Source organism: Odocoileus virginianus, chromosome 12, assembly GCF_023699985.2.
Source record: "Odocoileus virginianus isolate 20LAN1187 ecotype Illinois chromosome 12, Ovbor_1.2, whole genome shotgun sequence".
Classification (NCBI taxonomy): Eukaryota; Metazoa; Chordata; class Mammalia; order Artiodactyla; family Cervidae; genus Odocoileus; species Odocoileus virginianus.
The window spans coordinates 13,622,964-13,646,014 of record NC_069685.1 but is presented as its reverse complement, the minus strand read 5'-3'; the positions used below and the strand labels follow the sequence as shown (position 1 = coordinate 13,646,014).

The following is a 23,051-nucleotide window of genomic DNA, read 5'->3' as shown; positions in this document are numbered from 1 at the left end:
GAATATGTGTTAGAAATTCCTAGAAAGGACAGTGCATGTGTTTTCGAGATGGAGGGTGAGACACTTCATAGGAGGAGTAGGCTTTGAACCACACCTGGTTGGTGGGAGGAGACCGTCATTAAAAATTTATGTAAAAATAGCCTAGGGGCAAGGGAAAGTGAAGATGAGAGCCCCCAGAGGAAGACAATAAGGAAGACAGCCTGCTTGGAGCGAAGAGTTCCATTGAGCAACCAGCAGGTCCTAAGATTGGACGTATAAGGTGGAACCAGGCTATTAATAATAGTAGCCTCAGTGCCAAGTAGAGTAGTTTGTGGGCTTTTTGTAGTTCCCGTAGACTGTAGGAACTCTTAACAGGATTTTCTCTGAATTAGATGAGTGACATGAAAACCAGGTTTTGAAACTGTTGATCTTCTAACAGTCTTGGTCCTGCAGATGGTACCATGGATATATTGGAAGAGGGAGAAACTAGAGGAAAGTTTACTGAGGAGGGTCCAGTGTTGTAGATTTCAGCAGAGACCCAGACCTGAACTTGGGTGGTGACAATGGGAACAGAGAAGGGGAATAGATAACTTGGGTAGAAAGAAGGACTTTGTGCCCAAGTGATGGTGGTGATCAAAGAGAATAAATCAAAGCCGATGGGGTTCCCAGTTTAGACAATTTAGATAAAGACCTTTCTTGTCAAGGCAAGTCAGAAAGGGCTGCCAATTTGAGAGGTACATTGAGTTTGATTTGGTACACATGAGCACGGGAACTCTGGGATAAGCAAGTGAAAATAAATTTGAGCCATTTGCAGATATGGGACTCAGTGTTTGGTGAGAAGATGGGAGTTGTCGGCATTCAGTAGGGATGAAGTTACAGGAAAGGAGGATTTTTTAATGGTGTATACAGTAAAGACTTAGAGGACTGTTTTCTGATAGTCACTTCCAGGTGGAGAGATAGGAAGAAAGGCTTGGTCAGTGAAGCAAGGGCATAATCAGTGAGGAAGAAGGGAAGTCAGGATATTGCAGTCAAGTCCCTGTGATACCAGGCAGGAGGGGAGAGTTTCAGTGAATAAATGCAATACCCAATGCCAGATGTTACCAAGAAGGTCATGTCAGGAAGATATGACCTTGAAAAGAACTATCGCAAGTTAATATTTCTTAAATATTGAGTTTAACTTCCTCCAGGACTTTGAACAATACACATAGGTAGTTAAGGGATCTAGTTTAGCATTAAGGAAGGACAAGCACTCTGATATTGGTAGCTGCATCTTGACTTACTCCCAAATTTTGTGATACCACAAAATACAGAGACTGAAAACACTCCCAAAGTATAAAAGACACTCTAATGAAATTTCTCAAGGTGAATTATTGTTTGGAGTTGGCTAACCCCATGGCTTGTATTTTGATCCTTTGATCCTATGACATTGGCTAAATATTTGTTAAAGAAAATTAGTAGAAAGGAAGATACGCAGAACCTATTGAGTTGACACCTTGTAGATCACACTGAATTCATTCAATACCAGATCATCGTTAGATTTGACATCAGAGTGCCACAGGTGAGCTAAAGAGCTAAGGATCACCTTGATAAGCTATTGGTATGAAGTTTTTGCATGCTCTTCAGAGGAAATGCTTTTCCCAGTGTTGTGTGCCTTAATCATTTACCTTCCTCCAAGTTTTGTACCTTTCTAATTCCAGTGCTTCAGGAATTGTGATTTTATGTGTGGAATTCATAGGTGGAGTTAAGGGTGTGGGCAGGTACAGAACAGGAATTAGGGAGAATGCTTTTGGTTTTGCGGTGGCGGTATTGTTCTCTGGTGCATAATCCTTAAAAACTCAGGGACATTCTTGCTTTCAATTGGATGGATCACACAGACCAAAAAATCGAATGAGAAAAAGCCATGGATCTTGATTGCTAAGCTAGAAGTATATTTGCTAAAATGTAGTCCTAGGTCTTCACCGTGTTTTCTTTTCTGTCATTAACCATTTTTATTTAGAACGCATGCTGATTCTGCAAAATCCACCTCTTCGGAAACCGACTGCAATGATAACGTCCCTTCTCATAAAAACCCCGCTTCCTCCCAGAGCAAACATGGAGTGAACGGCTTTTTCCAGCAGCTCATGACGTACGACTCCCCACCGCCTCGCGCCGCATCCCTCGCCGTAGACTCCAGCCTTTATAACCTGCCCCGCAGTTACTCCCACGACGTTTTACCAAAGGTGTCTCCATCCAGTACCGAAGCAGACGGAGAACTGTATGTTTTTAACACCCCGTCCGGGACCTCGACCGTGGAGCCTCAAATGAGGCATGTATCTATTAGTTATGACATTCCTCCAACACCTGGTAATACTTACCAGATTCCACGAACATTTCCAGAAGGCGCCTTGGGGCAGACGTCAAAGCTAGACACTATTCCAGATATTCCTCCGCCTCGGCCACCGAAACCGCATCCGGCTCATGACCGATCTCCTGTGGACACGTGTAGCATCACACGCACGGCCTCGGACACCGACAGCAGTTACTGTATCCCAACAGCCGGCCTGCCGCCCTCACGTAGCAATACCATTTCCACTGTGGATCTGAACAAATTGCGAAAAGGTCAGCACGATTGGCTTCTCCCGGGTTAGAGGTTAATGATAGAAAAATCTCTCTCTCTCTCTCTCTTTTTTTAACATTTTCTCCTGCAGTTTTTCTTTTTTAAAGACGTTTTATTTATTTATTTTTTAATTTGTTTGCTGCGCTTTGCGGCAGGTGGGATCTTAGTTCCCCCACCAGGGGTCGAACCTGTGGCCCATGCACTGGAAGCCTGGAACCTTAACCACTGGACCACCAGAAAAGTCCCCAAAACCTCTTTTTGTTCTTGGAAGCAGAGTGTGATGTTAAAGGACAGTCCGTTTTTCCTTCAGCGCTGCAGGTATCCCCTGAGATAGCAAAGGTGTCAGAGTCTCAGTAAATCCTGGGAAGTGTGTGTGTGTGTGTGTTCGGCGTATGCCTGTGTGGGTGTTTCGCTGTGAGGGAAGAAGAGGAGGCGTTTTCCAGCCCTGCAGAAGTGTGGCCTTGGTAATACTTAGGGCATCAGGAAGCCTGCGCCTCTGTTTCTCCCTCTCTCTGCATCCTGGGTGAGCAGACCCGGGGCAGAGGAACAGGAAATGGACCAGCCACAAAGCCTTGCCGGTCGTGCCCCTTCCTGCATTTGTGTCCCGTTTCGGCCACTTTTGTGCCACATCTGTTCGGCTCTGTTTCCTTCCTTCCCGGATCAACAGTTTTCACACTGTGTCTGCCAGGTGGTACTCAGGGCTCCGTTCGTTTCCTTCCCAGATAACAGTTTTTATATTATGTCTGCCAGTTGGTACTCAGTTCCAATCAAGTCATTCTGCTTTTTGTTTATTTGGCTTTATTTATTTTTAAAGCTATGAATCTTCTGTCTCCGCTTACCCCTAGTAATTTTACCAATTTCTGTACCATTGAGTCTGGGTTAGATTCTGAGGTTCTTAGAGATCTGAAAATTAAAAAAAAAAAAAGAAGAAGAAGAAGTGTAAAAGGCACAGACCCTAAAAACTATGTGCTGACACTTGGATTTCGTGATAGCGTTATCCAGTTGTTTCAAAGAAGATGAAGATCTGATTGATGTGTTGTGAATGGTACTTGTACCAATACTTGTCTAGCCATTCAGTACCAATTTCTGACTTAGTCCTCAAAGTGGCTGTAATGTATCTTGAGGTAGTTATAAGTTAGTGCGATGTAAGTTGGACCCAAGGGTGCAAAAGATGAGGAAATAGAAGTATTTCTTTTTCAGTCTTTAGATAACCTGTCTCAGTGTCATAGCCAAATACTACTACTAGTTAGCCTATAAGTGTCTGTATTTTCTAGTTATTTAATGTTTCAATTTAAGATATTTTTCTTTGAGCATCCTTTTTAAAATTTATGTGTGTGAAGTGTGAATGTATGAAAAGAGAGAGAGAAGGTCATGCCTGGTTACCCTGAGAACTGGCAAAGATGGGGAGAAAATTGATAGTTTGTTCTCTGTTTTAGATGCTAGTTCTCAAGACTGCTATGATATTCCACGAACATTTCCAAGTGATAGATCTAGTTCCCTTGAAGGCTTCCACAACCATTTTGTAAGTATAATTGACCTTGGCATCATCAAATGTATTTCATCATCAAAACCTTTACACTTAGGGCCCTGAGACTAAATGAGATCCTGAAATAAAAGTCCCTTCAGATCCACATGAATAGGCATGACTTACAGTTATATTTTCCTGTTTGACAATAGTTCTTGCTTATTAAGAGAAATGTATGTGTGTTTTAGAAAATCAAAAACATATTGACAGTGGGAAGTGTATCAAGTGAAGAACTGGATGAAAATTACGTGCCCATGAATCCCAACTCTCCACCACGACAACATTCCAGCAGTTTCACAGAACCAATTCAGGAAGCAAATTATGTTCCAATGACTCCAGGGACATTTGACTTTTCTTCATTTGGAATGCAAGTCCCTCCTCCCGCTCATATGGGCTTCAGGTCCAGCCCCAAGACCCCTCCCAGAAGGCCAGTTCCTGCTGCAGACTGTGAACCACCCCCCGTGGATCGGAACCTCAAACCAGACAGAAAAGGTAAGGAGAGCAGGGCACGGCAAAAGGACCAGGGGTTGCCAGTTAGGTCCGCATTTAACTGTCATTAAATCCAAAACAGAATCAGGACTAGTAATTCAGAAGTATTTCACATTATCTTAGTCATCCACTTGTTTTATAGTGGTATTCCTTTTTAGAGATGAATAATTGTTATGTCACATGTTGATGCTGTATGTTTTTAAGTCTCCTATCTCTAGAGCAGAGGTTACAAACTAAAATATTCACCAGGATTGGCAAGCAGTGGAAGATAATTAGGGAAAACTGAAATGCCCTTGCCCCATCCAAATGGAGTAATTAACCATTGCCTGGCGGCAGCGCTTTATGAACTTGTGAAATTAACATAGCTCCTAGAGGAAAATATTCTGATTATCAAAAGACGTCCAAAGTTGGGGGTCCTACTTATATTATCTTTTGATTTCTAAGCTGTACTAGCTAATTTAATTATTTGAAACAACAGAACATTGCAGACCACACCACATACACTTTTACAAGCCAGATACGGTCTTTTCTTCCCTTTGGTAACCTCTTCTCCAGAGTATTTGATATCAAAGCAAACTTGAGATCATTAGTGCCCTTGATGTCATTCTTTAAGACGTACAAGGTTGCTTGTATACTTTTTCTATTCTGTCTGTATAACAACTTCTGAAAAATGATTCTACCTTGGCTGGGGTATAAGCAAATGCTTCTGGTCTGTTCTTTTGTCCTGGGCTTCATAAGTAACATTAAAACTATGGTGGCATGGTTTGTCAAGAACTCGATGTAAAAGAAATTGTTCAGCCAAATTGGTCATATATACCCATGTTTTTACAATTTGGATTCCAGTTGTTAAAACCAGCGTGCTGCTGGTGTGATTTAATCTTGGCAACCAAATAAGTTAGTATGTTGGTGGTGGGATGTGGGGCACTGTCTCTGGGGCATCCAGCACATTTGAAAAGTCTCATGTGCTGTATGCAGATTTTTTAAAAGCATGTTAATGTTTGTGTAAATTTCTCATTAACCTGGTCTTGGCTCTTTAATAGTTATTCTAGTTAAGTTCCCGGTGTGAGACTGAGAGTAGGAATATCTTCAAGAGAATGAGCTTTATTTTGTTCTGCTGTTAAGTAAATGGACAGAGAAAGTGGGTGGCAGCTGAGACTTCGTCCTGCCTTCCCTGCATTTCTGTCCTCTGGAAGGTCTTTGATCCTGCTTGCTTCTCCCTCACACTCTTCCCTTCTTTCCTGTTTGCTCTGATGCTGTCTCTACTTTCTGTGCTTTCTGCTGTCAGAGAGCTCCGGCCTCGGATGTGCGTCTGTGGCCACGATACTGCCCCGCGGCTGCTTTTTATGGGCCCTCACAGCTTCCACGCCCCCTGCTGATTGCCTTGTTCGTCACTGACTTACCAGTTCGCTCAGCCACCGTCTGATGGGTCTCAATTGTCCGTCCGCACTGTAGATTGGAGGCCAGCCCACGTGCGGGCCGCCTGTGGGTCTGTGCCCATCTTCGGTTAGACAGCTGGGCAGTCGGTCATGTCACACTCCTGGCCATTCACACGGCCCTGGCAGCAGGGCCCTGATCGGGGCTAGGGCGTGAGCATCCCAGGCTTTTTCTGTGATAACTTCTTGTTTCTCTTGGTCTTCATTTGCCTTAAAATCTATTTAGACATCACCAGTCATTTTATTCTTTGCCTACAACAAACAAACGTACGTTTGGGCATGGTAGATTTATAATTGAGCCCACAGATGGTGGAAGGATTAAGATGGAAGTGTTATGAACTCTGTGAAAGAGATCTTCATTTTAATGCTCAGATGATTGTTTTCTTGTTTTCCTCTAAATTATTGGACCTGAGCAGCAGATCGCTAGCTCTTGACACCAAACGTGACGGTTTTACATCCTGAGGTCCCTGCGTAACTCTGGAGGTGGGGTGGTTTGGGTGAGGGACAGAGCCCTGGGTCCTTCAGGCTTTGCTCCCCTCTGGCTGACAGAGCACAGCTTGAAAATTCCCTGTGTATTTCACAGTTCCTGGTTCCATGTGGTAAGCACAACTCAGAATCAGAAAAGATTCCTATTGATATGGAAAAGGTGCAGGATCATAGTGATACGCTTTTAGTATCATCCAGGTCTGACAGAGTTCATGGGCCCTGCATTATGGTATATGTTATTTCATGTACAGAGCATAATAATATGGCATGTATACATCATATGTATTGCATATTATACCTCCCTGTGTATGTAGTGAAAGTACTATATGTTCTAATACATGAGAGATTGTCCTAGTGCTCTGAACCAACCTGTGGTGACTCTACTATAGAACTTTTGTAGACTCTACTATAGTTACTTTTGAAGATTCTGTTTCATCTTTAAAAAATTAGCTTCCCTTGTGGCCCTGTGGTCAGTACACTGTTCTTTCACCGTTGAAGGCCTGAGTTCAATCTCTGGTAGGGAAACTAAGATCTCACAAGTTACATGGCACAGCAGGGAAAAAAAAATAAACTGAATTATTGAAAGACCATCCTGAGCTCATGAGTCAGATGACTGATTTGGCATCCTTGCTTAGATACGAAATGAACTGAAAAAGCACCCAGAATAAAATTTCCACATAGTTTTTGGCAAAGAAAATTTAAAAAAAAGGAGAACAGGTTTAGCAAAACAATAAAGAGGTTACTAGAGTCATAGTAATTTAAAAAAATAAGAAGTGTTTTGGGGGTACCAGTTCCGTCAGTCCCCAGCCGTGAGCCTTGGTCAAGTCCCTTGGCCCTCAGGGACTTGGTTTCCTCATCTGTAAAATGGGGATAACAAATCTACCTTGCTTACCTCAAAAAGTTTCCATGATAATTAGTAAATGTGCACGTGCTGTGCTAAGTCGCTTTGGTCATCTCTGACTCTGGGACGCCATGGACTGTAGTCTGCCAGGCTCCTCTGTCCATGGGATTCTCCAGGCAAGAATATTGGAGTGGGTTGCCATGCCCTCCTCCAGGGGATCTCCCCATCCAGGAAGACTGTCCTGCATTGGCAGGAGGGTTCTTTACCTCTAGTACCACCTGGAAATACTGCATGCAAATCGGAAAAAAAAGTGTGTTTTGCTGTTCTTTAGCACTGCTCTACTTTTGAAAATTAATATCTGATATGAGAGCAAGCATGAGAAAGTATTTAATACTGCAGGGCACATGTTATCAACTCACTTCAGAAAGTTATAGCTATTTGAGAAAAACATTTTAATATTCAGATCTTAGAGAAAAAAAGTTTATCCTTAAAATCTTAAACTATAGGGATTTCCTTGGTGGTTAGTGGTTAAGACTTCACTTTCCAGCACAGGGGTGTGGGTTCAATCCCTGGTTGGGAAACTAAGACTTCGTATACCTCAGGGCTAAAAAAAAAAATAAAAACAGAAGCAATATTGTAACAAATTCAATAAAGACTTTAAAATACTTTTTTTTAAGTTAATTGGCATACATTTAAAAACAAAAAAGTTAACCTATAAAACGGTCCTGAAATTTTTCTCACTGTGCATAGTATCTGATGAGTCTGTTTTCATTTCAGATTTTGTGACATCAGATACATGACTCAATCTGTTATTCTAGTATCTCTTATTAACTAAACCTCATAATAAGCAAACCTAGCACTATAAAATATGGCTTCGTTAGTTTAAAAACTCAGTATAACTGATTCAACACTCAATATAACCAGTGTCTGTGATTGTGTTTTTGGGAAGGGTCTACAGTGGATGAGTGACATTCTAGTCTTGTTTTTACTGCCAATTATGGATGTCAGCTGCCGTAATTAGTAGTTAGCAGATGAGTTTTTCAAATACTTCCGAGTAATTGAAGCTACAGAAATACATACATGTTTTAAACACTTATATTTAATGTATTTTCATGGATCCTTTATCTATCACCCAACTGTAGTAGCTATATTTTCACCCATACTATTTCTGTCACAAGAGTGTTTGTTCTGAGCCATGCCTTATGTATATTAATAGAGGAGAAAATCATTATTTACATGTATTAAATATTAGGAAAGCAGAGGAGTCATTGGAAATGCACAAATGGACAAATTTGTATGGACAAATTCTGTTTTGATTGCTTCAATTGAAACTTTCATATTTTAATGGAAAAGCAGTTTTGTAAAGTTTGGAAAATTTCTGTGAAATATTGTGATCTCTCTTAAAGTAAGTCCTTACATAAACCTCCCAGCTTTCATCCCTGCACTTTGCTAGGCTCATTCAGTCTCTAACATGAAATATTAATAGCAGCTGTTCAAGCCTCAGGTATGCTGTCTTTTTATTTTGTTTCATTTGGCTTTGTCCATTTGTGGCTTTCTACAGTAGTTCTGACCTCTAGTTGTTGTACTGGTTTTTCATAAAAGCAGTGTGAGCTTTTTTCTGGTGTTTCTGTACATTAGTTTGGTCAAAGTATCTTCATGTCTGGCTAGATCTTCACTTTGGTGTAGGAAGCACCCAGAAGACATATTGAGCAGCTTCCCTAGGTAGATCCTTTTGGCACACTTGTATCTTAGATAAGAATATTTTTCAAGGGAGCTTCTATAGAAGTTTTTTGAATGTTGTTAAAAAGTAACATGCTCTTTTAAAGATCATGTTTGTACTATAATACATATTTGAAAGATGGATAAAGGACACCAGTAAATATAAGCAAGTATTAAAGTTTGACTCAAGTCAGATTTGTGGATTGATGGTTACAGTTTAAAGGACATGAGTATAGAGGGCGTATTTATAGTACAGCCTCTGCCTTTGGGCTTTTTTTCCTTTTCCTGACCTTCCATTATGCCTCAGCAGGTAAATGCATCTCCTTCTGCAGTGCAGGAGACCCAAGTTTGATCTCTGGGTGGGGAAGATCCTCTGGAGGAGGAAATGGCAACCCACTCCAGTATTCTTGCCTGGGAAATCCCATAAACAAAGGAGCCTGGCAGGCTGCAGTTCATGGGGTCCCAAAAGAGTCAGACACAACTGAGCAGCTAATGCTCTCCAATATAGTTACCACAATTATAGTCCCCTTTGTATAAGACCATTCAAACAAGTGTGGAAGATTTCCAGTGTGCTACCGTGATTACTTCTTGGAATTAGCAGAGACGACTAATGTTGTGGATTAGTTCTCTTCTTTCTTGGTTTTTGAGGTGCCTGCTGGAAATGGTAGCATCATCTTTGAAACTTCAGATGAGTAAACAGGCTAAGTTAAACCTATAATGCTAGAGAAAATAAATTTCCCACTTTGAGTTGAATCTATGTAAGTAAAAATAATACTTGAGTTTTCTCTGGGAGTCCAGTGGTTAAGATTCTTTGCTCCCAACGCAAGGGACACAGGTTTGATCCCTGGTTGGGAAACTAATATCCCGCATACCCTGCAGTACAATGAAAAAAAATTAATAAAAAGCATTTTAAAGTAAAATAATACTTAATCGTGTGTGGACTTTTCAAAAAGTATTGCATCTGCTTCTTTGAAGCTTGACACCTCGTATGACTTGACAGCCTTGACCATGTTTGGAATGATCCCCTTTTGAAACAACATTCAGTTGCTTTTTGTTTTTTCCTCTTCAGAGACAAGCACAAAATTATAACATTGATCAGATTAAACACAACTATCAGATTAAGCTTTAAGAGATGACACTTCATCAAAACAGATTGAAGGGTCTCCCAGTGATAGAATATACCTTCGGATAGGTTTGAGGTCTTGAAGCCAAAGGAAGAAGAGGTAATTTAGAAGCTCCCAGTTTACTGGAGGAGGTAGAAAAGTAAACACATTATCATAATTAGCACAAAAAGACACTGTGGTTGAGGTAAACTCTTGGCACTGTTAGCTCCCTCCTCTGAGGAAAGTCTGAGAGGATGAGCGGCAATTAAACAATGATAGAAGATCTTCTAGTTAGAATCAACAGCGTACCCAGGGGAACACAGGACTGGCTTCGGTGGGAGGGAGGAAGTTAAGAATGCAGGAAAGAATGCCAAAGGCCTGGCATGTGCTGGCTCCTGGTGGTTCTAATAGTCCATGCTAATGAGTTTGGACTTTATTCTGAGAACACAACTGAAAGATTTTATGGAGGCAAGTAACATACTCAGATTAGTCTCTGGAAAGTTCATTCTAAGATTTAAGGCTATGATAGGGAAACAATGGTATTTTTTTTTAATGTAAAATGTTATACAATCCTACTTCTTCTTCAGCATCTTCTTTGAAGAGTGCTTTGCCAGGTTTTCAAAACCCAGGGTTCTAGAAGCCTCACTTTAGAGATGATCAGACAGGAACGCATTAACCAAAGTCCCTTTTGTGGTTCTCATTGCTGCCTCGAGTCAGGGACCTAAAGTGATTTTTTTACAAGCTTGGAGGGCACTTGAAGTATAGATGGAGGTCATTTAGCCATACGATGTGAGTTCATCGTTTTCTGAAAAACAAACCAAGTAAGTAAATAAAGTGCACGTTAAAAATGGAAGGAAGAGCTTCAGGCTTCAGATTTTGTCATTTTCTTGGCTGAAGGAAAATAAACTATTGTCATTACAAATAGAAATTTAAATTCATATAGGGAGATTAGAGAGAAAGTGAAATCCATAGTAACTCCTAAGAGATCTGCCTCAGCAAGTGGAGAGAGGGGAAATAAAGCAGATATGTGGTGGGTTGGAGAAGCTAAATTTCATTTTTGAGCATGTAGTGTGAAAGCCTACAGAACCTCCACATGGGGGTGGCTTTGTCGATATTCAAATAAGGATCCTGGAGTAGATCTGAATCAGAGGTTTAAGACTTATCAGGTTGCTGATCACATGATCCAGAGATTGACAATCCTGGGTGAGATTGCTCTTATCTATAAGGGTTACAGTGCAATGAGGATTTCACCACTAGTCAGTACTGCTTGCTAAACAAAATGTGTCATGTCACTTTCTTTGTTCAAAACTAATCTAGCTAAAAAAAATAAATAAAACTAATCTAGCTACAGCCCACTTGTAATTGCCTTGGATTTAAAGGCTGAGGCTCACATGAGTTATTATTAACCCTCAGAATTTGAGAAGAGTGTATCCTCAAAGTTGGTTCATTCTTTTGCCTTTACTTTAGTATTCTTATTTCTTACTCTTTATTTTCACTTTTCTTAAGTAATCAGAGAAACATTCAAATAAATGTTTGCCTCCAGGCTGTAGAAGAGAAGTACATATACTTTGGATTTTTCTCCTTTCTCTCCTCATAAGTATTGGGTTGACCAAAAGGTTCATAACCTGAATTAACCTCTTGGCCAACCCAATCATATTGAGCCATCATTTGAGTATCACTTTCATTTTCATTTCAGTCTGCCTGCCAGTTCAGGAGATGAGGGTTTATCCCTGGGTCGGGAGGATCCCCTGGCGAAGGGAATGGCAACCCACTCCAGTATTCTTGCCTGGAAAATCCCGTGGACAGGGGAGCCTGGCAGGCTAGGGTCCATGAGGTCGCAAAGAGTGGGAGATGACTGAGAGACTAATACTTGCATTTCTGTCTGGAATGTAAATGTCAGATTGAGCCGGGCAATAAAAATACAAAGAAATGAAGCCACCAAAATGCCTAAGTGACTAGGTTCAATTCAGGACCTTTTCACCTTTAGACATTTGTCCTAAAATCAACCTGAACTGTTGCATGGAGTAGAAAATACATGTAAATTTTATAAATGCTCTGTTAAAAAAAAATTCACTTAATAAAGTATTCTTCTATGAAGAGAACTAAAGAGTACCTTTAAGAGTACCTGTGAATTAGGGAATTTTCCTGTTTTATAAGCTAGAAAATAATATTTTCAAAAATTTGTAGATTTCGGTCAGTGAGGTGCTTAGCTATCAATGTTGAATCAGCAAACTAATTTTGCCATCTAATATAATAGATGTCAACTCAGTTTTGTAAATGCCAAGAAAAAAGAGAATTTGGTATCGTTGAGAATAAAATTCCTGATTGAAATGACATTGCTACTCCAGCATCTCCAGGCTTTCAGTGGGAAAAAGTGTGAGGCCAGTTGCTGGATGGTAAACCTGTACTTTTCATAAGGCTTTTCAGCAGTACTTGTTCATGGCAGAGATTGGGGGTGGGGGGAGGGGGCAGCCTGTTGCAGGGGTGGGGCAGGGAGATAGCGACTGAATTTATACTCTCCAATTCTCAAATTAAAACTTGGGAATTCGCTGGTGATCCGGTGGTTAGGACCCTGTGCCTTCCCCACCAAGGGCATGGATTCAGTCCCTGCTTGGGGAACTGCAAGCTGCATGGTGCATGACCAAAAAACAAAACAATTCTCACATTAAGTCAGATAATCAGCGATTCTGGAATCTAGACATCTAATCCTTACAGAATGGCATCACAGGGAGCCACCGAGTGTCCGGGGGAGACGAACGCTGGTCTTGGTTTTGACTTTGGATTTGCAGACACTATAGCATTGCTTCTCTAGAAGCGTGCTTTCAGGAGGTGAAGGAGCAGTCAGATAAGGTTTTCAAAGCACCTCCATCAAATTAAGAAAGCAGGCCTTGGTACTTTCTATGAGACACCAGACTTCAAAGAAAAGATGTAGTTGCTGCCTCACTGTGGGGTTTTATCATTTTTTCTTCAATCCGATTTTCTAAAGACATGTTAGAAGGAAAACTAACATGGCACATGTTTTTCCTCCATTCCTCCAAATAAAGATAACAACTAACTAGGTGGTTATGTCACTAAAACCCTACCATCTTTTATAACAGTTTGCTTATGACATTGTTGCATGCAACTTTCTGGTTCCTGTGGTTTTAAGCATGAATGATGTGCAGTAGCAAGACTGAAATAGTCTACACAAACAAACTTTGTTGATGCTTTTGAGATGTAATGTTTCTGCTCAGGGCTCTGTTGCTTTTTTACAGAATCCATTTTTTTTTCCAATTAAAAAAATAACATTATATTAAGAGAGTCTTCTTTTTACCAATTAGGTCAAAGTCCTAAAATTTTAAGACCCAAACCCCATGGTTTAGAGCGAACTGATTCACAAACCATAGGTGACTTTGCTACAAGAAGAAAGGGTATGTACTTTAGCACCGCATGCTGGATGGGGTGTTGGGAATTTATTTATTCTGTGATTTTTTTTTTCCTTTAAAAGTAAAGAAGAGTCTTAAATTCTATTGCTGTTGGAAATAAAACTTACCAGCATATACTTTCTAAAGTGAATGCTTCCCATAATATACAATGAGTCTATTTGTTATGCCATTAACAGCAGCATGTTAAATATTTGATCATGTATGATGTTGAGTCTTGTCCTTTCGCATTATTCTTTTAACCTTTTAGACATCAGTACAGTTATTTCTTTAAGCTTGTGAACTGCTAGTGAGTTCCAACTGTCTCCTGTATTTATGTATAATGTATATATTCTGTTCTGAGACAATATACAGTCATTTCCATGGATTCACTATTTTATGCCATTACTTAGAATTTGACAGCTAAACTGCTATTTGTCTTTGGGCTTTAAAAGAAATGAAACATCAGAGTTAAAGAAATGCTTTCAGTATAGCACAGTATTCTGTACATGTCCATCTTATGAGTATAGATGAACAAAATTATTTTAACTCGAACTGAAGTCAGTGTAGCCTTCAGAAAAATACATTGAATTTTTTTGTATTTGAGTTGACAAGAATACTTTGGCATAAGTCTCATTGAATCTACATAATCCTTTAAAATGGCTACCTGTTTTATAGTTTGAAGGTAATTATAACTTGGTGTTTCAAAGTACATACGTATGGACAAAGGCTGGAGGAGGGACACCGAGGAAAAAAATGAAAAATTTTTTTCTTTAGAGTGGTAGGATGAAATGTAACTATAAAATGTTTACCTAATATTTTTAAATAGTCTCCTAAATTATAATGCATATTAACAGATGATGTTATAGTTCTTTTGCTTATTTTCTGATTCTGGAATCTGAGTCTTACTTTGAGGGCAAAGAGCTCCATGGTGTGTACTAGCAGAGTAATTAATTCTTGCAGTAATTAATTGCAATAATGGGGTAAGTTAGTGAAGACCTCTTACAAATAAAGCTAATGAGAATATTAGCACTTATTTTACTTAATTTGATAGAGGATGTTGTTGGTTAAAGGAAGCGAAAAATTTGAGGTAGTTGTTTAATTGTATGGCCTTTCTCAGATCTGAGTTTGAGTATAAAGATGTAATTACTGCTTTGTTCTATTTGGTTCCAGACTGGACCTGAATTAATTTCAAAAATTTAATCATTGATTCCTTTTTCAGTTTTTGGTTTTAGCAAAGTGTGTTTATCGCTTTCTAAACATCATTTTGTGTGTAAAGTTGTACACCTCATGCTTCAGTGTGGATAATGAGGAACATTTTTACATAGAAAATTAAACCTCTGTGTTTGATGATAGCATTAGTAGAAAAAATAAAATAAGGAAATAATGAAAATTATAAATCAAATAACTATGAAGGAATTGTGCCACAAAACTCTTTCTTGTTCTCATTAAGTTTGTAGTCATAAAATATTTACTTCAATTAAGAAGCAACATGTAATAATAGAGCTTTATTTAGACTTTCAGTAAACAGTCAGGAAATTATCTAATTTAGCGATTGTCCCTAATTTTTTTAGCTGTGTAACCTTGCAGAAATCACATAACATCTGAGAATTTCTTTTCATGTGAAAACTAGCTGGTCCTAGGTGTACTCTGGCTATAATAGAGGTGTAGAAAGAAGGTCATGTTTTCCAAATTTCTATGTACTAAAATCTCATTTTTTCTCTCTTGTTTCAGTCAAGCCAGCACCTTTAGAAATAAAACCTTTGCCAGAATGGGAAGAATTACAAGCCCCAGTTAGATCTCCCATCACTAGGAGTTTTGCTCGAGAGTAAGTCTTTGTATAAAATACATAGCTCAATTGTTCTTTATAATGGAAAGTACCTAAAACAGTGGTTCCCAAAGGATGGTCTGGGGAACCCCCCCCTTTTGGGTTTCTGTGAAATCAAAGCTATTTTCTTTAATATATTAAGATGTCATTTGCTTTTCCACTCTCCTCTCATGAGTGTACACTGGAGTTTTCCAGAGGTGGCTAAAACTGGGTGATATCGTTGTGACAGCTAGTAGAGTATGCCTTTGTGTATGCTTGTGTTTAAATTTTTTTCTATTATTTGTAATATGGTGAATATCAATAGATATCACCCTATAAACAAAAGTTCCTTGGGGTTCTCAATTTTTAAAGAGTGTAAAAGGTTCATGAGGCTAGAAATTTCTGAGAACTACTCATCTGGGAACTATGGTAGTTTCTAGTGAGGATTATTTAATAAAGATTCATTTAAATATATATGTGGAAATAAAAAGAATGTACACAATTACTAACCTTTATTGATGTGTTCATATTTTATATGTATGAACAAATTTTTTTAAAAAATAGGAATTCTAAATCTCCCTTTTTAAAGCTGTGACTTTCTATTTATCCCCCATATCATTATCCCCCATATCACTAGCAATACTTTTTTTTTTTTGCTCTGCACAAGGCTATTACATGCTCAGAAACATCCCTTTATGGGGAGATGTGAGTTCAGTCCCTGAGTTGGGAAGACCCCCTGGGAGGAGGGCATAGCAACCCACTCCAGTGTTCTTGCCGTAGAGAATCCCATGGACAGAGGGGCCTGGTGGGCCACAGTCCAGAGGGTCGCAGAGTCAGACATGGCTGACGCGACTTAACACAGCACAGCATCGCTTTACAGAGGCCTACTTGCCGATGTAGAGAATAAACTAGGGTACCAGACAGGGTGGGGGAGAGGAAGAGGGAAAGGGAAGTAGGAGGTACACACCCCTGGGTGTGACATAGGCTCAAGAATGTGTTGTACAACATGGAGAATAGAGCCAATGTTTTGTAATAACTCTTTAAGTGGAAAGTAACCTTTCAAAGTTTTTTTTTTTAAATATCTGTTTACAAATAACTATAAATACTAGTTGTGTGTTTGAACATCTGCAATAAAGTATACTGTCATAAATATGGATAGTGAATGATTACAAGCTTCCATATTTCCGGGAGGAACATGCCCTCTCGCTCACTCTCGCCATGGAAGCGAGCTGAGAGACCTGGGCCGGGGCCTGTGTGCGTGACCACCCTCTCTGCCGTCAGCTCCTCCAGGTTTCCGCTGTCCCCCCGGCCGGACTCCGTGCATAGCACAACTTCCAGCAGTGACTCGCACGACAGTGAGGAGAATTACGTTCCCATGAACCCCAACCTATCCAGTGAGGACTCCGTAAGTAGCGTCTTCTCTGCACATCTCTCTTCCTCAGCTCAGCCTTCCTCCCAGTTCATACATGTTACCCATCCACCTTTATTTACTTCAGGAAAAAGGACACCTTTTTTTTTGGCTTTGTATATATTTTAATTAATTCCATACTGGAGAGTGAGGAATTTGAATAAGAAGTTAAGGAGAGTTTTAAAAATGCTTTTGAAAAGCAGATCATAAAGTTGAAAACAAATATAGGGCTCAGAGTGTGATACTATATCTATAAAGTAGATATGTTAGGTAAAAATGATAAAAAAATTTTCCAGTTATAGTTCTTTTCATATGTACTTGACGTTTGAAACCATTCAAGAAAATGCTTTATACTGGAAGCATTTTATAACGCATTTCTCCAGACTCACATCAGGGAGCTCAGGGTGCTTTGTGTATTCACTTACACAAAGATCTAAAATCAAGCATTCATGAGATGAACTCTTAATGTTCATTACGGGTTGAAAATTAAGTTATGAAATTCACTTAATTAAGCACCTGAAATTCAAGTTATGGTACAACATTACTAAAGACATATACATTGTAACAGTAACAAAAATATGCTTAATACTTGTATGTATTTTTTTTCAAGAATTTTAGAAAAAGCACTAGTATTTTTTTTTTTTTTTTTTTTGGCCATAACACATGGCATGCAGTGATCTTAGGTCCCTGACTAAGGAACCAAACGCTCGCTCTCTGCAATGGAAGTGCAAAGTCTTAACCACTGGGCCACCAGGGAAGTCCCAACTTTTTTTTTTTTTTTTCTTTTAATTCACAGAACATTTCACAATAACTCCTAGAATCTTAGGGTTTTTCTAAACTCTTTTGGGAAAACACTGCGTTGAAAACTAGAAGGCAGACACAGACTGTTCCCAGTTGAGATTAGATAGAGAGCAAATAGACTTTTTTGTTGGGACATAGATTTTAACAATACTTAAGGATGAAAAAAATTCCAGTTCTATTAATTATTAGACAGAATACAATTTAAGTAGCAATTCTGAGAAATTCACTTTAGGAACAACTTAGATTAAATGTGCACATCACATGAACTCAAGGGTTCCGTTCATAGCCTGCAACACTGTGAATAATTCTATATGTTTTCAGTTAGGGAAATTCCAGGTATGAGCTCTGTCGGTGCATTTGAATACAAAATTTCACATACTCCCACACACAGTCCAGCTTGGTTTTTTTATATGAGCATGAGATATGGAGTCATTTAGAGAAAAAAATTTCAGTTTTTCATGAATTAAGATAAAGGCAGGGTTGAGGGGGAGAATAGCTATTTATACTAACTGAGGAGTAATATTTGCTTGCATTTTTTGTGCCCTGCATGTACTGTTAGTGCTTTTCTAGTGTTTTATTAGCAGTAGTTGATCAATTTGGTTTAAAAACCTACTCCTACAAGTAGGTCCATGACATTCAGTAATGCAGATTGTCTACTGCATACACATGCCAGCAAACCACACACACACACACTGCTTTTGAGTACATGCAACCCAGACCATGTCCTGCTCCCTAGGCTGTGGGTCCTGGGGGCAGAACTTTGTTGCCCCAGAAAGGAGCACCGTTTCCTGATTCATAAAAATGTTTCACACAGGCTGTTGGCAGCTCTGTTTACGAATGAGTGAATAAACTCTGTTTTCCTAGCAATCATCCTTTCCCTAAACCACGTTTTACTCTGTTTAACCCAAAAGAAAGGTAATAGCGGTTTGAAAGAATCAACAGAAACAGATTTATGCAGCGGTCCAATTGTGTTGGTCACTCAAACAAGTATAAAATTGTCAAGTTGATTACATCAATTATGGTTTTTTTTCAAAAGTATGAGCTAACATGTGAACAATAGTATCTGTGTGATAGAGGGTACAAGGTGAAAGCCCCTAGTATGTAGTGTCACCTAGGAGAAGTCAGGAACCTTCTTAGTTCAGGTTAAAAGCACCAAGGCCTAGGAACAAATCATTTATTGGAGCACATTTGAAAGCTGTCGTAATCAGAGTAGAGGGTGTATGCAGGGATATAAATTCACATCATCCTTTCCTTTTTGCTTAGCATTGATCGTCATGGTCCTAATAGCCTATTTCTTTTCTTCATTTTTCTGCCTCAGGCTTTTTTGTTCTTGTTGTTTAGTGCTTCCTCTGTCTTCCCTTTTTCTTTTTCTTTTCTTAGACAGTAGTCCTTCTATTGTACAGCCCCTGTTAGGGACAGAAAGATATGGCTAAGAGAAGACAGAAACAAGTGGTAAAAATTCCAGATGGTTGGAAAATTGTCTTTGCCAATAGAGTCAGTATTCATAGCCTTTAGTTACCATACTTTGGCATGAAAGCCTTTAAATAAAATGTAGACCTTTAAGAGAAAATTTTAATTTAAGAAGATGTGAGCTCAGGTCCTTTCCACCATCTTGGTCAATCCCTAAAAAAAAAAACAATCAGAAAATATGGACTAAAGGATCCTATAGTTAAAGAATGTAATTGAGTTCAGATAGCATTGAGGTAGAACCATTCCAACTAACTATAGCTTGACGTCCCAGGCTTAGTCTGAGCCAAGTGTTACTCTTCAAACTACTTTTAGCTCGCTTACCTAAGCTTTTTTTTTTTTTGGTGGTGGTTGTTGTTTTTAAATTTTATTTATTTTGGGCCACCCTGGGTCCTCGTTCTGCACGTGGGCTCTCTAGTTGAGGTGCATGGGCTTCTCATCGCGGCGTCTTCTCTTGTACACCGTGGACTCTAGGGTACATGGGCTTCAGTAGCTGAGGTATGCAGGCTCAGTAGTTGCAACGCATGGGCTTGATTGCCCCAGGGCATGTGGAATCCTCCCAGACCCAGGATCGAACCCATGTACCCTGCATTGGCAGGCAGATTCCCAGCCACCGAACCACCAGGAAAGTCCCAAAACTATGTTTTAATCACTTTTAAAAATATTACTTATCTTTCCCTGTCCCAAAATACTATCTTCTATGGAGATATTTCTTCAAGCTATGTTCTCCCAAAGTTAATATTTAGGCTTATATAGATGGCAGACAAGGTTAAGAGCAGCATGTCTCATGAATGTTTGACAGTTGATTTTACCATATTGTACTTTCAGAATCTTTTTGGCAGTAATAGTCTTGATGGAGGAAACAGCCCAATGATCAAGCCCAAAGGAGACAAACAAGTGGAATACTTAGATCTAGATTTAGATTCTGGGAAATCCACACCACCACGTAAGGTAAGTGAAACCTCTTTCTATAAGTGTACTTAGCTCACGTGTAAAACCTGAAGAACTGTCTCCTTTGAGGGAATTCTATTAGTATGTTTAATTTAAATTTAGAAAAGCCTATTACCTAATGCCTTTTTATAAATCACAAACAACAGTTTTGCAGATTAATTTATTTTTTCATGTCTAATGGCATGGAAGTTACATACTTTGTACTGTCTTGGGGATTATCATTAAAAATGCTTGCTTAGAAAATTCTGAAGTTCCACAGTTAATCATGGTCTTCACTCTCTTTCCAGTGTTAGTTTACTCAAATTACTCCCATACTGACTTTGTCCAAAAGTTTTAAGTTTTTTGTTGGTGGTGTTATATTCACAAAGTAGACGTTATTATTAGTTGTAATCTTATAATATCATGGAGGAGGAAATGGCAACCCACTCCAGTATCCTTACCTGGAGAATTCCATGAACAGGGGAGCCTGGTGGGCTGCCCATGGGGTTGCAGAGAGTCGGACACGACTTAGACTAACACATACACACATTCTTATTATACAGACACTGTTTATTTACACTTTCCTGCATTAGGAGCACGGAGTCTTAGCCACTGGATCACAAGGGAAGTCCCTAATTCTCAAATATAAGAATTCTAAAATTAGTGGGAAAGCAGAGTACAGTTAGGATAGCGACATCATCATTAAATTGCAGTAGTTGGTGTTATTTTTTTGGTGAACCAGAAGAATTTCAGAAGTTACTCACAGTGTGTATGTGCTCATGTTTTAAGACTGGAGTTCATGCAGAAGCACTGCTTCTGTGGGAACTTACGGGATTTTTCCTTTGCTTTTTAGCAAAAGAGCAGCGGCTCAGGCAGCAGTGTAGCCGACGAGAGAGTGGACTATGTGGTGGTCGACCAACAGAAGACCCTCGCTCTGAAAAGCACCCGGGAAGCCTGGACCGATGGGCGGCAATCCACAGAGTCTGAAACACCAGCCAAGAATGTGAAATGAAAAGACTGCTTTGATGTGTCTGAACAAAAGAGGACTGAACTGTAAAGAGAAATCCTGCTTGACCCGAGATAACTTGACCCTTCTACTCTAGGTAGATCCTCAACTAAGTAGAGTCAAAGTCGGAGGACCTTCCAGGCTTAATCAAGCTGTCAAGACTGTAAATGGTGCTTTGTGGTATCTGAACAATTCATCACATGTAAATAATGTGGGAAAATACTATTGTAATGTGGCTCCCAGAGAAACATTTGTTCTGTAGTTAACACTCTTGTAGTATTACTGTATTTATGCACTTTTTCATTTGAAGCATTGGTTTGGGTGTTCCCAAGTGGACCTTAACATGATTCTGTTGGGAGTTCTTGTTTTTTCTCACACTACTCTTAAGAGCGATGCTGAGTAAACTAAGCTACTTTCCCATTGAGAAATTGCTCTTCCTGCAGGATAACAACATGGCCCGAGAAGTACCTTCACAATCTGCCATTCTACCTGAAACTTCGAGGGGTAATCGTTAGCTTAAAATACAAAGTAGAGTTGGACTCATTATTCAATGCCTTTCAAAGTGCTGAACGAACATCGTGTCCATACTGGCGTCAGGACTTAGTTCTCTGGTTCATGGACATTTAGTTTCCAGTGGTGGAACCTTGTTATATTGTGTTAATTACAGTGTTTTTGGCTCACTGAGTGAAGATTCTGCCAGGTGGGCTCTTAGACCTTGGAAAGAGTGAATAATGACACTATCAAGTAAGTGTACAAATCACTGATGGCATGTGGTAAGGATGTGCTTTCACACTTGTTACCATGTATTAAAATTTGCAAAGTGTAGATTATACAGCTAATCAGGTACGTACCAGGCACTGATGTGCTAATACACTGATCAGGTTTATGCAACAAGCTTTAGTTGTGTTCTTGTTAATCCTCTAACGTTGTTGGTTTCCAGTTTGGAATTAATGACACAGTTGATATTCACTGTTAGTTATAGCAACATACTGTGACTTTTAATTAGACAGTCATGCAGATTTATTGCTCTAAGAATGAAATTCTGTCTTTTGACACCATAGTGCCCTTTCTATGGTTTTTTTTAAAACTTAATATTCTTCTTGGCCTTATCCTATTTAAATCCCTATGCAATTAATGTTTTATATCTGCGTTGTTTTTTTTTTTAAATAGATGTTATATAAGTGATTCTCATATGTAGCACCTATATTGCTTTTCCAGTAAAAAAAAACATTAACGATTTTGTACTGTGATTTATATTCACCATCCCAATTCAAGAAATAGTGGAGCCTTGCTATAATGTGAAATCTTATAGCCATGGACTTCTTCCAACTAGATTTCTGAAACCACCGGAGGTATCATATAATTCTGTCTCACCTATAACACGGTCCTGTGACATGGATATCAAGACCACACATTATATATAGTGAGGCTATAATTTATCTGTCTTGGCTTTGCAATGTAATTTAGAAAGCAGATATACTTGTTGGTTTGATTGGGTTTTAAATACGTTACATACAATCTCTTATGTACGGATCTGAGACTTACTAACAGTTTTTGGAGGGGCATAGAGATCGGAGAGCCTACAGCTGAGTCACGTTCCCCCACCCCACTTCGGACCTCTAACTGTTGCCTGAGAACACAGATGTGCCCTGATTTCTGGCCTCTTGGCCACTGTATGGTGCCTGACTTATGTAATGGGTTTATGTCCCCTCCATGAACTAAAAAAACATTCATAACAAGATGAATTGTAGACGAATAACATTTGATGCTTTTAAATGTTTGCTTCTTTTTAAACAGAAACTAAACCCAGAACTGAATTTTGAGGTGGGTTTTTAAATAAAAAAGATTGTTTGAGTTTGGTGTGTGCAAGCTGTTTTATAATGAAACCACAAAATAAAGTAAAAAATCATTGAAATGTTCAACTATCAAAACACACAACACAGTTTTTAGTGTGAGGATACTTACTTGTGTTGCATGGAGGATAAACATGTTTTGAGATTTAGAACGTAACAATAGATATGTGACTAATTCAGTTAGAAATATTGTTTTAAAAGTGACCT

At 39.2% G+C, this 23,051-nt stretch overlaps 1 protein-coding gene across 3 annotated transcripts in view; it reads left to right on the top strand.

Moving 5' to 3' along the window:
- The window catches only part of GAB1 (GRB2 associated binding protein 1), a 123,089-nt gene extending 100,244 nt beyond the window's left edge, over window positions 1-22,845 (top strand). For 2 of the 3 annotated variants that reach the window (XM_070474812.1, XM_020899639.2), the window contains exons 4-11: window positions 1,976-2,577; window positions 4,012-4,097; window positions 4,289-4,592; window positions 13,492-13,581; window positions 15,307-15,400; window positions 16,661-16,784; window positions 19,884-20,006; window positions 20,839-22,845. In XM_070474812.1, the coding sequence (XP_070330913.1) occupies window positions 1,976-2,577; window positions 4,012-4,097; window positions 4,289-4,592; window positions 13,492-13,581; window positions 15,307-15,400; window positions 16,661-16,784; window positions 19,884-20,006; window positions 20,839-20,997 (1,582 nt within the window). In that variant the 3' untranslated portion in view covers window positions 20,998-22,845. The remainder of the gene's footprint in view (window positions 1-1,975; window positions 2,578-4,011; window positions 4,098-4,288; window positions 4,593-13,491; window positions 13,582-15,306; window positions 15,401-16,660; window positions 16,785-19,883; window positions 20,007-20,838) is intronic. The other variant, XM_070474813.1, reaches the window with a different exon arrangement.
- The last annotated feature ends 206 nt before the right edge of the window (window positions 22,846-23,051 follow it).